This window comes from Cariama cristata, unplaced genomic scaffold, assembly GCF_000690535.1.
Source record: "Cariama cristata isolate BGI_N322 unplaced genomic scaffold, ASM69053v1 scaffold13335, whole genome shotgun sequence".
In the NCBI taxonomy this organism is placed as follows: Eukaryota; Metazoa; Chordata; class Aves; order Cariamiformes; family Cariamidae; genus Cariama; species Cariama cristata.
The window spans coordinates 34,560-50,256 of record NW_009619320.1 but is presented as its reverse complement, the minus strand read 5'-3'; the positions used below and the strand labels follow the sequence as shown (position 1 = coordinate 50,256).

The 15,697-nt window shown below is 35.8% G+C and overlaps 1 protein-coding gene across 2 annotated transcripts in view; it reads right to left on the bottom strand.

Moving 5' to 3' along the window:
• LOC104162482 (probable ubiquitin carboxyl-terminal hydrolase FAF-X) overlaps positions 1-15,697 on the bottom strand; it is a 76,998-nt gene that overhangs the window by 51,345 nt on the left and 9,956 nt on the right. For both annotated transcript variants that reach the window (XM_009701213.1, XM_009701214.1), the window contains exons 5-12: positions 15,448-15,666; positions 14,149-14,264; positions 13,650-13,901; positions 13,428-13,566; positions 11,671-11,823; positions 7,604-7,708; positions 5,884-6,090; positions 4,803-4,939 (exon numbers count right to left, since the gene is read on the bottom strand). In XM_009701213.1, the coding sequence (XP_009699515.1) occupies positions 4,803-4,939; positions 5,884-6,090; positions 7,604-7,708; positions 11,671-11,823; positions 13,428-13,566; positions 13,650-13,901; positions 14,149-14,264; positions 15,448-15,666 (1,328 nt within the window). The remainder of the gene's footprint in view (positions 1-4,802; positions 4,940-5,883; positions 6,091-7,603; positions 7,709-11,670; positions 11,824-13,427; positions 13,567-13,649; positions 13,902-14,148; positions 14,265-15,447; positions 15,667-15,697) is intronic.

Sequence of the window (15,697 nt, the reverse complement as noted above, 5' to 3'; positions counted from 1 at the left end):
CAACTTCTATCTGGAAAGATGTTGGTACAAACATAAAAAAAGCATAGTTACGCAGAGCATACACTCAAGAAAAAAACTAGAAAAGTTCAAGGAAAGAAATACCCCAAATAAATAGATGATAATTTAAGTATATTATCAAGATCTGACTGAAAAATGCCACTCTTAGACTATACTAGATATATTCAGATTACAAAAGTAAACTGCAAGAGAAAAAACTGAGCTTGGATCCAAAACCCACATGCTATGAACACTATCAAATTCTAGAATTTAGGGACTAAACACCTCTGCAGAACAGTCTCAAAATGCCTCAACTTCTGTAGATCAGAGCACTGATCTCTCCCGCATAAACAATGCAAACTTGTGCTGTTCTCCCATGGTAAAAAGAGAAAAAAAGGAGGAGAAAAAAAAAAGGGGGTGGGTGTGTGTTCCTCACTGTATTGCCACTCAGCTGATCCCCTAGCCTGCCCTGAAAAAATAAAAATGTGATTCCAGAACTGTTCTCCTTTCCTTCAATACTTAAGAAAGTAGACCCCAGAATGAGCTGAACAGATTACAGGTAGGAATTCTCATCCTTCCTAGGAAACAGGGTCCCCATCCTACAGGATCCACACCACTGTACAGTATTGCGACACCTTTTGAGAACAGTAGGGAAGGCAAGAAATGCCAGGTCCAACATCAGCTGATAATGATCCTCCAGCTGATAACCACATTTCACTGTAGATGTAACAACAACAGACAAAATGATTCATCGGGCCAAAGATCACCGTCTATCTGGGTTTAAAAAACAGAAGCCATCAACACCCTTCCAATAATTTTGCTATCTGCAACCAACGGATTTGGCCTGCTAAGCACAGGGGTCTTCAGAAGATTAAATTTTGCAACATGCAGAGCTTTCCAAAATAGCTTGGAAGAGGCATTTAAAACACACAAATTGTGTTTAAAAAAAAAAGATCCAGACATCTGTCAGAGAGGAAAAAAAATGGATGGAAGCATGAAGGAAGAAAACACAGAGGAGTTCATATACCCAGAAAGAACATCCTCAGTTTTCACTTTGAGACACTTCCAATTACACTTCATTCGACCGCCACCAACCCTCCTTGCTCAGCATAAACCAACAGCAAAACCAGCAAAAGATGGGATGTCTCTATTTTAGTGGCTACCTGAGATGTCCCCTCCAGATAGAGACATGCACTTACAAAGGGTAACAGTAAATAAGACCATTTAACTATTTGGGAGATACATATGATGAAACAACTAAAGGAACAAGCAGAAGCAAGATGGGGTACCTTGCAGAATCAAGCTACTGGAGCATGTGTTTATATACTCATAGTATTATGCACTTGTACCAACCTTACAAAGTAAAGCAAAAAGAAACCTTTATTGGCAGAAGACTAAATAACTGTTCTGCGCCAGACATTTTTTAATTTCTCCTTTCTCAGCCATGTACACAAACAGTAGATTTGGACACATGGATTCATCTTGGTAAGCAACTAATTCTAAAAGTTGAATAATTGCAGTAACTAGAGTTATGAGCTATGAGCTGTGAGTTGTGCCATAGTATTTGTAAGCAACATTTAAGCTATTATCTTCATCATCTCCTACAATGCAGTCACAGGCAAGACGACTGTCTTTAGGGACAGAAAAAAAAGCTGATCTGACAAGACTTTCTAGAATTAAAGCAAACTCCACTTGCAACTACAGAATTATTCCTTAAGCTTCTGAGGTCAGGCTATATGATGATGTGGCCAATGGGACATATTCCTTTAGTAATAACTGAGGAGTGTGAAAAACTGAGGTTAACAGCAGAATTCATCTTTTCATTGTGTTTCTACTAAATGGATATCAAATACATAAGAAAAATTAGCATTTTGAAATGGCTGTCAAAGTACTTTGGAAATACTAAAAAGGAGATTTCGTAGTTAGAATGCATGCTTATTTGCTAGAAAAACATTGGCAAAGTGACAAGGGCAAAATTCCAAATAACTTAAACGGATTTTAAAAAAATTATCTGCACATATAACTTGACCAACATAATACTGCACATGTAACACAGCATTTGTTTGTCTAGTAGAACAATTCTCAACTTCAAAAGCTATGTACCATTAAAGCAGACATTAAAGGCCCAAATAGCACTGACCAAACCCACTAAACTCTTATATTTAGGCTGAAAAGTGACTTGAAGCTAGCATCATTGTTGCTTTAAAGCACTAACAAAATCCCTAAACTCTTACAGAAGATCCTGTCAACGCTCACCTAATTCTTCTGGGCAAGTAATTTAGGAGACCAATCTTATATTGCTTGAGTAGATACAGGTCAAACTTAAGTGCTTGAAATTGGCCTACAGAAGGCTCTACCTCCATCAGCCAACACAGAGAAAATTAAGATGATTAATTATCTGTACACTGAAGTTCAGTATGTTGAGCAAAGTTGACTATTTCGTAATAAGTATCCTTGTATCTGTAAGAATCCTTGCACCTAAATAAGAATTATTTTCTCATGGTGTTTCAATTCTGGTTAAGTTAAGCTTCCCAAAACATGTAGCATTTCTTTGCTGTCAGGGAGTTAAGTTTTGCCAAAGCAATGGTAGAATCAGTTTGACACTTTGCTCAACTGCATGAATAACTAGCAACAATCAAATCCTCCTCCTCAAAAGAATCTCTACAGTGCCCATGGCATAACATAATTTATACTTATTTTTGCCAAGAATCAGCAACCTTAGCTGTTCTGGAGTGAACTCCTAATTGCCAGTGCCAATTAACCGAACCACCTCAAAAAGAGCAGTATATAGATTATGGGATTAATGTTGCACGCAGAAAGCTCTATGAAATGTTTGAGGGAGTTGTCACAAACATTTGTTTTGATTTCTTTTCGATCCACATTCTAGAATGATGTTAATAGATTAAAGTTCTCAGTCAGATGAGGTAAGCGGATAGGAACAGGTATTGGATACGTGCATTATAATTTCCAAACTGTATGAATGTTAAGAGTTATCAGAAAACTCAGAGGACTGGAAAATTACAGATTACTTCAAAATGATGTTTTCACTCACTAGGTTTCCCAGTCACCTGGGCAGTAGTATTACCTGACTAAAAAACTCCCTCAACAGTATCTTGCTAACAAAGGCTTCTCTACAGGAAGAGGTCTTTGTAAGTCCCTTTGAATTAAAGGTTTTAATTGAAAGTTTACTTTCCTGCCATATGTGTTTTCAAATTCTGCATAAAAATGAGGAATTACTCCATACTGCAATGCAGACTTCCCTGAAACCTAAGGAATGGAAGAGATGATCTCACAAAAAAAACCCCAAAAAACCAAAAAACCACAACAACCAAAACCCAAAAACAAAACAACACACCTCACAACCAAAAAACCCCAAGAAACAGAGATAGATAGATAGATATTTAAGCCATCTAACTGTACACATACCATACAGGGAACCTAGATTTCCACAACCAAAACAAGTTAGGTTCCTCCAAAGATCAATTCAGAGTAGAAATCTAATCAGTGCCTTGAATGAGTTCTGCTTCAATAATTACTTAAAGCAAAGCCTCTTCATTAAGGTGCTGTGCTAAAAAGCATTCAACTTAAACAAGTGTCACAAATAACCAGGTAGCTACATTTGCCTGGATCTTACAGCATGTAAAAGGTTCAGGGCTCCAAGATGCAGAAAACAGACTTATCCGCTAATAAGGAGGTAACTTTGTGACCTTGTTGGAAAAACCTCAATCAATCACTAATGTAAACTGTAAAGGATTAAAGTATCATGAGAATTGAGAAAGATGTTGCAAACTAAATGCATAAAGAAACCTCCAAAAGCCAGGAATGCAGTATTATCACAGCTCCTTAAAACAGTATCAGTAAGAAGACAGTGTTGTGTAAACTGAAGGCTTATCTTCCTCAACTTTTCCTGCCTTGATCCTTCTTGTAAGCAGACTGTAATAGCAACATTGATTTGAATAGTTTACCTGCTTACAGAAATTAAAACAAAGCAATTATGCAACTCCGATAAGCAAACAACATTTTTCCGGAGTTTGTAAAAATTCTGATGTGGATACAAAACCTGTTAGGAGCAGGGAATCTCAGATATTTCTGTAGTGAGAAGACATTTAGAATAATGAAAACAAGCACACATATTTTAAGAAGTCCAAACAGACAACGGCTTTTCTTTTTTCCTTCCTTTTAAAAAACAAACAAACAATGCCCCTCCTCAAACTAAAAAAAAAAACAAACAAAAAACCAACAACAAAACAAATAACCAACAACCACAAAAACCACCAAAACAAAACCAAGAAGCCCAACACATTTCTAATCTCTTCCATTCAGGAGAGAGAATCAGTAGAGTATTTTTCCCAGACAAAAAACGTCACCTTTGGTTTCAAGTATACAAACTAGATGACCTGTATAAATTTACGATCAAAGAATAGGGTTGGGTGTGTATACATATATATATATGCACATAAATATATTTATACTTTGTAAGGTAATTCCATTGTTAGGCAGGGAAGTCCACAGATAATAGAAAAACAAACCTAGGTTTTCCAGAAAACAGACCGCTATTCTAAATATTAGTAAAAGCATGTTTGAGGAAACAGTTAACGCTCTCCTACTGAACCTAGGTGCCTGAATTTTTAGAGGCTATTTATACACTTTAAAACAAACTCAAGAACATCTTCCAACACAGGTTATGATTTTACCTAGGCTTTCCTTGCCTTTTGTAAAAAAAAAAAGAAAAAAATTTAAGGTTTGCCTCATTCCAACTCCTTCAACTTTCAACAGTCTAAGTATTATTTGCATTCCATTCTTACCTCAAGTTTTGTGGTGCTTCACCAAACAAACTGCAAATTTCCCTAATTTGTTTCAGTGCAGGAATGACCCATTTGTCATTTGTGCGAAGCTCTTCTATAAAACGATCTATCCACTGGATCTTTTGTGTATCTCGATCCTTAAAGAACAAGCATTTATAATCAAAATATCAAGTTTATTGCAGAAACGGTCATTATTCTCTTACTTTATTTGCTTCCAAGACAGAGCAGAACACAGAAAGCCACACAAATACTAGATCAACTGAGTTCTGAAGCATACAACCATAAGAAAATTACCCGAGCAGCACTACCTCTTGGCAGAAGCTATCAGTGGGTTACAAACCCTCTGCCTTCAAGCACTCAGGCATTCAGTACTTATTTAAGAAAACCTGTTGCTAGATACGATCACCAGTGTTTAAATAATTTGCTCTTTCCGTTCTTTCAATTAGTTCTACTCACTGGTACTCAAAGCAAAACTGCTATAAAATACCAAGAAAACAATGAGAAACTCTTTCTTAACAGCTAAGAAACAAAATCTGCCAGGGGCTGTCAAGACAGATAATGGATTCATTTCAAACCACAATGACTTATAGTTCTGGCAGACTTCCACAGAAGTCTGGGTGGGGAAGGAGAGCGTTTAATAGTTTTCACTGCCCTTTGCTAGGTCCTTTCTAATATTAAACAAGACATATAAGGACTTACTAAAAAAAAACCCCACCCAAACAAATTATTATAATGGAGTTCAGAAAAAACACAAAGACATGAGGGGGGCTGCTTTTCCTTTCTCCCTATTTACTTTGATAGAGTTCTTTTCCAATTCCTCCAATGTGGTCATTACAGTATGGCACCAATTGAAATAAGACAGGCAAACTGATGTATTTCACTCTCTCCAATTAAAGCATGAACTGTGTTATTTAAAATAGTTCCCATAACATTTTAAAAGTACCGAGGTGACTGCAGAATAACAAAAATCTATGATAAGGAACATTTTTGTTAAAATTACTGAATCCTTTGAACTTTTCATGGGGGATGGAAGGAAACGGTCAGTGACTGATTTCACAAAAGAACATACCAGATTACTCACCTGTGAACAGCTGTAATCTAAGATTTTAATATGGGCACTAAGAGCCTGGTCCATGATATCAACTGGTACATCATCACTATGAGCCAAATTCCACAAAAGGTTCAGCACTTTGTGTGCCATCACACCATCCTTGTCATCCTCTGCAAGACGACGAATTAGCTCAAGTAGTTTCTCACGTTGCTTCTTGCTTGCATTTGTCCAACTTGCCTAAGAAAATATTTTATTTGATATGAAAACCAGTCTTTTTTTTTTTTAATTCCACACATAACCTGCACCATTAACAAATGATGCAACAATAAAGTGATGCAACTATATAAAGAACTTCTACATTAATTTCTCTCATTAAAAATAAATAGCACATTGGATCAATACATAAGTCAGACACAACTGAATAGCTCTTCTAGTGCTTACAACAAAACTGTATTCAACTTGAGACTTAAAAAAAAAAAGGATCTTTAAATAAAGATCACAAATATGCTTGTAAAAGTTAACATTACCATTGACAAGTTCACCAGTCAAAATAGAGTGGACTCAGCTGTTTCTTGCAAATGCTTTCTCAAAACTCCTGTGCTTATACTTAAAAAGATTTCTTAAATAACCTAGCATCACTAAAGGAGTAAAATTGTAATAGCACTCATGCCTCTGAATCTGACTGAAACAAATGTCCTCTGCATTAGTTTAACCTTTCTCTGAGTAAGTTTCCAATATAACATTACTTCATATCCCTCTCTCAAGGTCAGACACAACTTGTGACAGTTTACACCGAGAATTTCTGAGCATTTAGTTCAGTATCTAGATCACAGAACATTAGATCCACATTGACCAAACTAGAGGACCCCTGCTAATCGGAGCACAAATTGCACATAAGCCAAAACGTGACTATGACACATTTATCTAAAAACAGAAAACAGAGTCTACAAAGCTGGCTTGCATTTTCTGATACAGCAGATCACCTCCTAAAAGGGAAACAGTAAAACAAGTGGATAGCACCACTACTGGAAGCTACAAATGTTAACGTTACCATACATAAAAAGCAAGTGAATAACAAACTTTCAGAAACAAGCAGTTTTGTGATTTCAATCTAACCATTCTATGTTTATAAACATTCAACATTATCTTCCTGAGACTATTTTATTCTGTATTGATGTTAACCAGAGAAAAATTATTACATGATAGAGAGGAAGTTGGGGGAGCAGGGAATGGAAATCCTTGATCTCCTCTACTTAAAGATCAAAAGTAGCAATGTGTAGTAAACACGATGAAACCTACCCTAATGCTAGGAGAAAAACATTATTTATAAAAATCACCAACACACAATAATTTGGAACAAATGCAAAAAGATATTTAAGGTAAATAACTTAATTTATTTGAAAAATTCAGTATTCCTAGGATAGTAAATGTCACTTTAATACTACAGGCCTCAACGGACATGCACTACCCAAAAGCTTTTAAACCAGAAGACAAAATTGTGAATTAAATCAGCATAACTACCCTTTGCTTTAGACAAGAAGCAAATGGGAAGTCTCACAATGAATGCTCATTAAAGAATAGCACAATCTAGCATTTCTAATATATTACAGACTGTTGCTACCCATTAAGAAGTCTTTTAAGATTAGGAAACTATCTAAAATAAGCAGAAAGTAGATGTTGAAGAGAGTCACAAATCTGTATCCAACTTCATAACCCATTTCCTGAATACAGTCAAAATATGAGTAGTTACCTTAAAACAATCAAACAGGTGATCAAGTTGTTCAGGAGAGAAATCCCAAGCTAATTTTGCAAGAAGATCATGTACATTTTTTACAATGGCTTCATGTTTTCCTGCCTGTCAAGAAGACAAAAAGAATCCATCAACATTTGTAGCAATCCATATTAAGTCAAGCAGTAAGACATTCTACATCATTTTTACAAGATTGTTTGAGGTGGCTGGCAAGAAAAGTTGATGTGGGAGCAGCGTGGTAAACTGAATACTTACTTCGCTGGCAAGTCACAATATTTAGATTTTCCCTGTATGTGTAAGTATTTAAGTGTGCTCTGCGTGTGCACACACAAGTATTTATCTAGAATATAAATACTGCAAGGTCACAATATTTCTTTTTTTTAACAAAATCATGCTAGGACAGTAGACAATAAAGTCTAAAAGGTTATTTTAACTTACAAATCAGTGTCTTAAATTAACGTAGGTTTGGGGGTTTGTTGTTTTGTTTGTTTGGTTTTTTTTTTATTAAGGAAGGACTCATAACCCACTTCATCAATGAATTTCCTTGAGATGTTTTCAGCTGCAAAACAATTTTTAGTATTTCCACATAGTTTCTCAGGCTGAAGTACTTGCTTTGCGCCAGTGGATTCACGGACAAATAAAGCTTTCTATTACAAACAACTTGTTGGCAGACAATGTTTTAAAGTCCAGCAGTTTACAATCTTACAAAGTCTAACAATCAAACAACTGATGGCAAGACCTTGAGCTATAGACTAGAAATGGTTTTAAACAAGAGTTTGGTGTATATCACAATTTTGACGTTTAAGGAGGAAGACAATAAGGAAAAAAACAGGTAGCTCAAATTTAACTCTAGGTGAGAAGAAAACTTCCTTCCTACATGCCTAGGCTGGAAAATGCACCCTGTACTCTAAATCTGCACTCAAAAGCAATAATTTTGGACTATGTGAATCAATAGCTGATTTACTGTAGACAAATTTCCTGTAAGTGTAGAATTAAAAAAATGTGAAACAAATACCTAGAAAACAAACTCTGATGTAATTAATCTTGTACAGTATTAAAAATGCATACATGAGCAGTTTTTAAATTCATTTCCTTCTAGAAGCTTGCACCACTAGCTCACTTAAAAAAAGAGACTAATAGCTTTGTTACATGCTATGCTGTAAATTCTTTATAGTGTGCCATAAATTTTTCTTCAAAAAAAGTGAATTTAAGTAGTATCATTCATTTTCATGTTATGGGTCAGATTATGAGAGAGAGAACTACTAAACCACTTACTCCACCTGATTTTGCAAAACATCGTATAATTATTTTTCCTCTTACCAAACCATTTCCTGAACAGAAAGAAAAACTGAGAGCACACAGGGCAGAAAGAGCATCTACAATATAACAAATAAAAGCAGAAGTATGCACAGCTGTTGGGGGGGCAGAGGAAGAAGATTAAGAACAAGGCACGTAACAGTCTTGGGAGGTTTTTAAAAGACACGGGGAAGCCCTTAAGAACAGAAAAGGCTGGTGAGGCAGCACAAGACGGCAGGAGGAGGTAAGGAACCTGGTATGTGAACTGTCAGCTTGCTGTGCGGAAAAAGGGAAGTGCCTGTAAAGGTCTAGTTAAATACTCCAGCATGTAAGCAATGAGACTCCAACACTAATCTCTGCAATTTTATGTTTTGTCCAGCTGGATCTTTCTCTGCAACTGAACAGGCTGCAAGTTAATGCTTGCCTTTAGCGACTTCCAACATTCTTCCTTGAATCAAATATATTTCTATATTGTGAGCACTGGCTTTGCAAGTCATTAAAATACTTCAATAAAACTTAAAAATTATGCGGCCTTCTAAAGGCAAAAGTAGCACTGTTACATTACTTTTCATAAACCACTTATTTTTATTGCAGTTGTATACTGATATTCTCAGGGCACTTCTATACTGTCAATTGTAAATTTGTGTATGTTCACCCTCTAAACCCAGGCAGCAACCTAACAGCTCTAGCCTGAAAGTACAACCGCGCTGTTGCTGCACTGAGCCAAAGCTAAAATAGCCTGCCTGTTATATAAAACTACACAGTAAGTCAACTTCTCGCTACTGAATTTCATGCTCCAGCTGCTCTTAGAAGCAGTCATTTAATAAGAACTTCTAAAAACTACTAAACACAGGGAGAAGCGAAGTTGGTAAAAATCATTCTGGTACAGCAGATTTTGGTATTCTTACCTTTTAGTCTATTTTAATTCCATGGCCAAAGCCACAGTGAAACCATCTACCTGAGGAAGAATTACTGAATTCAACTTTCACACATACACAAAAAAAATACAGGGCAAAACTACAGCAAGTGAACTATGGCAACTATCTAATTGAAAGCATAAGAAGTTAGCAGAGTAAGCTGGGTATTTGAGGGCATAGGAAATTCATTCCTAAATTTTCTTTTTGCAATTGTTGGGGTGGACTACCCCCATCTTTTAAGGGTTGCACCACTTGTTCACACTTCTCTGAAACGGTAAAAAGACTGGCTTAAACTAGTTTGTCCACGTCCCATTTCCAGGCACTAGGAGTAATACAATTGCTCGGAAGACTTTTTTCCAAATTTCAGACTCCTTTTTTTCCTTATAAAAGGTGAGGCTCTAATATAGCTACTACAAGCCTACTAACAGCAAACCAACTTCTCAGTCTTTTTTTCTCCCCAAACTTCTTACAGTCTCTAAAGCTCTACAGACCACAAGCTGAAAACTAACAGTATGATCACAGACCTTAATTCATGTAATCTGTGTATTGCTCTGTTACATGATGTCATTTTCTAAACAGGACTTAGGGATAACAAGAAAATAAAGACTCTTGAGTTTCAGCCTGTGCAGTTACTATCACGCTGGAATCAAAGTCCAGAGACTATGAAGTTAACTGACACATCAGAGATCTCAAGTCAACCCTCCACTATATCACCTGTAGTCCCAAGTGTTTTAAATGTAACTTGAAAACAGCACGCCTGAAAAAAGTGAACTTATCCAGGTGTCCCTAAAGCCAAACTGTGAGTTTCACAAGAGCATGAACACACATAAATTAGCGATATAATATTACACAATTCCTGTACTAGCCTTTGTGTGGTATAACCGCAGCTGGCAACTAAGCTCCCTGACTCTCCACCCCATGTTTGGACTGGGGAGAGAATCAGAAGGGTAAAAGTGAGAAAACTCATGGGTTGAGATAAAGAGTTTAACAGGTAAATCTTTGGCTTTACCTACATAGCCTCATGTAAGCTACTATGAAGAAACTGAATTCTATCCCTGCCAAACCAGTACAGCACTCTATCTTGGAAACCAGATTTAGCCTTCCCACGCTTGAAAGCCTGGCCCGAGGGCTTACTTGTACAATTGAGTTAGAGTTTCACTACCCATTACTTTTGAACAAGGATCTAAGTACTCATCCTTGTTTCTATCCTAAAATGAACTTTTATTTTCTCTCTACTCAATAATTAATAATGATTTTGTCTCTTCAGCTGCCCATTATGCGTGCTAAACTCATGCAGCCCACAGTTAGGAAGCCCAGCTTCACCAATCATTTAAGTAAACAAGCCAACATTGCAAAATTTATAATTTTTCAAAAATAATCATTACAACACAAAGGATTTGCTGTTAAACAACTTCTAGAACAGTCATTATTAAAAGCCTTATTAATAGTGCACTGCCTAGGAAAAATTTATACAACTGTGGCAAACTCGGAGATTAGCAATAATATTTTAAAATGCATTAAGAACGTGTAAGTCATCATGTACCATGTTCTTTCATAATCTAGACTTTGCTCAATCTTGACGGTTCCTTAATACCTACAAAAGGTAATCTTTCCACCATGTTCTGAACTGTTCCTTTAGACTTTACATACATGTGTAGTTGACCCCTTCTGCTGAAGACGTTTGAGAAGACAATTTTGAGATAGAGGACCTCAAAAGAAGAACACCCTTTGATTTTAAATTTTTCTTTAGTTTTGTCTAACAGCAAGCAAAAGAAGCACAAGTTGCCTTCTCAATACATGACATACAACAAGATCCCTCCTGTGCAGTAGCAGACAAGCATCTGTATTCTTTACCTGTGCAGCCCAAATGTTGTCAAGATCCTGCAAAGTGAGGGCTTTCTCTTTGATAACAAAACGGAGAATTTTCTCTAACTTCTCTACATATTGAGGTTGATGAAGACTATCTCTCAACACAATTGATAAAATATTATTCTGCTGGATCCATTCCTGCATATAAAAAGAAAGTAATGTCATCCCAAATTATTGAAGTGCTGTCACTGATATTTAAGACAAAAAGAAAATTTTCAGCTTGTTACAGATTAATTACTTGTATACCATATTCTAACTGGGAGAAGTGAGAAAGATGCAGCACAAGAGGAAGGTATTTATCTCAAACTTTAATTTCCTCTTAAAAAAAAAAAATCAGCATTTTAAATAATCCAATATGCTCGTCGCTATGATATCTTAAGGGGAAATATTTTTCCGGCGTATTAAAATCATGAACTCAAAGCATAAAAATGTTCAAACAACTTCAACCATAAAAAGCCAACAGGAAGAACAGTTAACTCTGCTATTCAAGGAACAAAATTCTTCTCTTCCAATTCACGGTCATTAAGTATCGAAACCAAATTGTTTAAGACACTTCTGGCTTTACTGGTGTGCCTACAGTACATCACATAAAAACGGCATAAGCAAGGACTGAAATATAAAAAGGTTAGATTATTTAAGTACTGCCACTTATAGGGGGTTTTTTAAAATGCTTCTAATTGAATTAGTGGCAAATATTCATGCCATATTTAAGTAGATGCAGTTTTTTCAGTGCTGTCATTAACACAGTCAGATTAGTGTCATGTATTTTTTTTGTTCCAACTGAAGCAAACCAGTGTGTGCTTTGAGCACTGAAAAAGAAAACAAACGTACACAGCATCATACCTTTCAACAGTATCCCTGATTACAGACTTACAATATTTAAGCTAGTCTCATGAAATATTTCAATCCAGAAGTTTTCATTTAGAGACAGAGGTCTTGTCTGAGGTGCCAAACTATAGGGATCAAGTAAAAAAGAGACCTATTTCCTCCTATTGCTTTAAAAAGTCAAACTGCTGTCATTCTTTTTTGTCAGCAGTCCTTTTGCAGATTATAAACCTCACAACAGGTAATTCTGTCACAAAGATGGGGCAGAATAGTGCAAAAATCACTTAACACAATTAAATTTCACAAAGATGAAGAGGAAATTGTCCTTACTTTATAAATGTTCGGTTTAATAGTTTCCTACATATGCACTCAAGCATGAAACAGTATTCAAAGTATGTAACTATTAAATAAATAAAATAAAAATGTGATATCTGGAACTTTCTGTACCAAAGAATACAGCTTCTGAAATGTGAAAAGCAGAGTAGTCAGAACTCTAATGAGAAAAAATTACTTGAAGCACAAAACCTAGACTATATCCTTATTTAAATATGAACATTCAATTCTTGGGTACAGTGGCACTGAAATTTCAAATGAATCACACCTGTTTTATCTAGGTTTGTCTTTTTTTTAAACACTATATAAAACCCATGCTATTCAAGGATCCCTTTTTAAAGCACGCTTTCAGCAGCACTGAAAATAATTCTCAACACTAGCTTTGAAACAAATACAGCATTTTTTTCACAGAAAGATTACTATTAAAATGTCTTATTAGTATGACATGATACCTACTATTTATAACACTACATATGAATATTAGCAGTGTGTGCAGGGTCCATAATATATAGCTACTTCCACAATTAAAGTAATAAGGAGGAAGAAATTCTATTAAATGAATTTCAGTGAAGAGGAGAACTTACTGCCATTCTTTCAGCTGTAAGCCATTCTTCCTCTTCAGGATTACCATGTCGATGAGTATAATATGACACACTGGATATTACTTTGTTAACTTCATTTAGTGCATTCATTTTACCATTGAAAGAAGAAATTTGTAACAACCTGCAAGAGAAATTAAATGTAAGAAGTGTGGGGGAAAAAAAAAAAGTCAGCAGTAGCATATCAGATTAGGAGCAGCATCTCACCTAAGTATCATTTTTAACCTAAATATTTCTAAGTTTTTTACAGTTTCTTCTTGTCCTGGAACTCTTGAAGCTAAGTTCTTTAGAGATTTGATTATCATTGACAGAGCATCGTTTTTGGCTTCATTCTTTGCTTCTTTTTTCAGTTCATCATCTGTTAAATTTTCTAAAAATTGTGGAACCATTTCTATAATTGGAAGGAAATATTTCTTCACTGTATGTAATGTTAGAAATTCGTAACATTGTCCAAATGGCCTAAAAAGAAAGAAAAAATGGGATGAAAGTGCCATAATCGGTAGTCGTGTAATATTAAAATAGTAAGGAGCAATTCAAGAAACTCAAGTCTATTTTACAAGCACATGAAATGCTGAAGGTAAACACAACTAGTTAAGAGATGGAGCGAGGGCAAGTGCTTCAAGAAAAGACTAAGCTTTGCACTAACATAGCGTTTTATACTTAGTCCAACTTTTCCAAATACGTGAATTATTTTTAAAAAACTTACTTGATGAGCGCTGCAATTATCTGAACATTCAAGGCTGATCCACTCATGAAGCGATCATGCAAGATCTGAAATCCATTTAATGTGCCAAATTTGTTGATAAGATCTACTAGCCAACCCTGTAATACAACAAACAGTTATTCTCTGACATTTACAAATTACCAGCTAGAAACACTTTCAAGTACCTGTTAGTAACAAAACTTGCTTTAAAAAGTCCTTACACAATCACCTGTTAGAAGGTATTAGAATTGTCAGTGAACTTGCCTACATAGTTTAAATATTCAGCTTTAAGGAAATGCTTAGAAATAGGCAACAAGATCTTTCCCATTATCATGTCAAAGAACAGATGTTGTATATTAGTTATTCAAATAAATTTATCAAGTATATAGGAATAAAAATGACTATACTTCAGGTTCAGCTTTGGCTGCTAAGTTACTACAGAAAGCATGATGATTCTGGTATTTTTTTCCAGTCCTGGATGTGATAATGCTGCATATAAAAGCAGTAAGAATGCAAAATAACATTCTTCTAAACATGGTTAGCAATGCAAGGAAGTCCAAGGACACAGAGTTCTTTATCTTTGGTTCTTGGGTATCAACAGTTAGCCGTTCTACTAAAAACAAATGAGAAAAAAAAAAAGTAAAATAATGAAAATATAATTTAGTTTGCTCCTGAAGTTGTACCAATGCCATTTGGAGCCCAATTCTGAAAAATTCAGACCCAAGAACCACAATAGATTACTAATCTGCACTGCCAGTTCAAAAAAAACAAACCCAAAACCCTCAACCAACCCCCAAAAAAATCCAAAACAAAACAAAACAACAAACAAACAAAAACCCAAAACCCAAAACCACACTGACACTAGCATCCCATGTCCAATCAAAAACATTTCTCCCATCATTGGGAACTATAAGAAAAGGGAGAGAAAATTCCTACTTTATCACATAATCTCCTCCTCAAAATATGTCATCTACAAAATTGTTGGGGGGAAGGTAAATCCATTAACTGGCAAATACAAGCAAGCCAATTAACACAGTAGGAATGGCATTCCAATAGACTTGTGCCAGCTTACCACAGAAACACATGACACAGTTTGATTGTGGACCAAAGACTGAAAGAGTTAGAAGGGGAAACGCACATTAAATCATTATCAGTTAAGAGTCAAAAGCAGCAGAACATCCTAGTGATACAGAGAATGAAGGGGTTTTTTTTCGCCTTCTAGAAACACTTGCTCTATGGCTACTGCGTCATCAGGTAACGCTGCATAAAATTAAAAATACAGGTCTAAAAACGCTCTTGTACCTTTGGTGATCGTGGGTCCGGAGGACGGGCATATAGTTCATCTTCAGCGAGCTGGACTCCTGCAGGAACAGTTTCTGAGGGGCGAGTACCATTGTATAGATGGAATTTGCAGTGAGGATTTAAGGCCATGGCAAGAAGTTCAAGAAGGGGAAACCAATCTTGGGACAGCTTGGCCACACACAGTTCTACTAGTCGATGAGTGTTGTTAATAATACATCTCTATTAAGAAAAAAAACAACCACCAAGAATG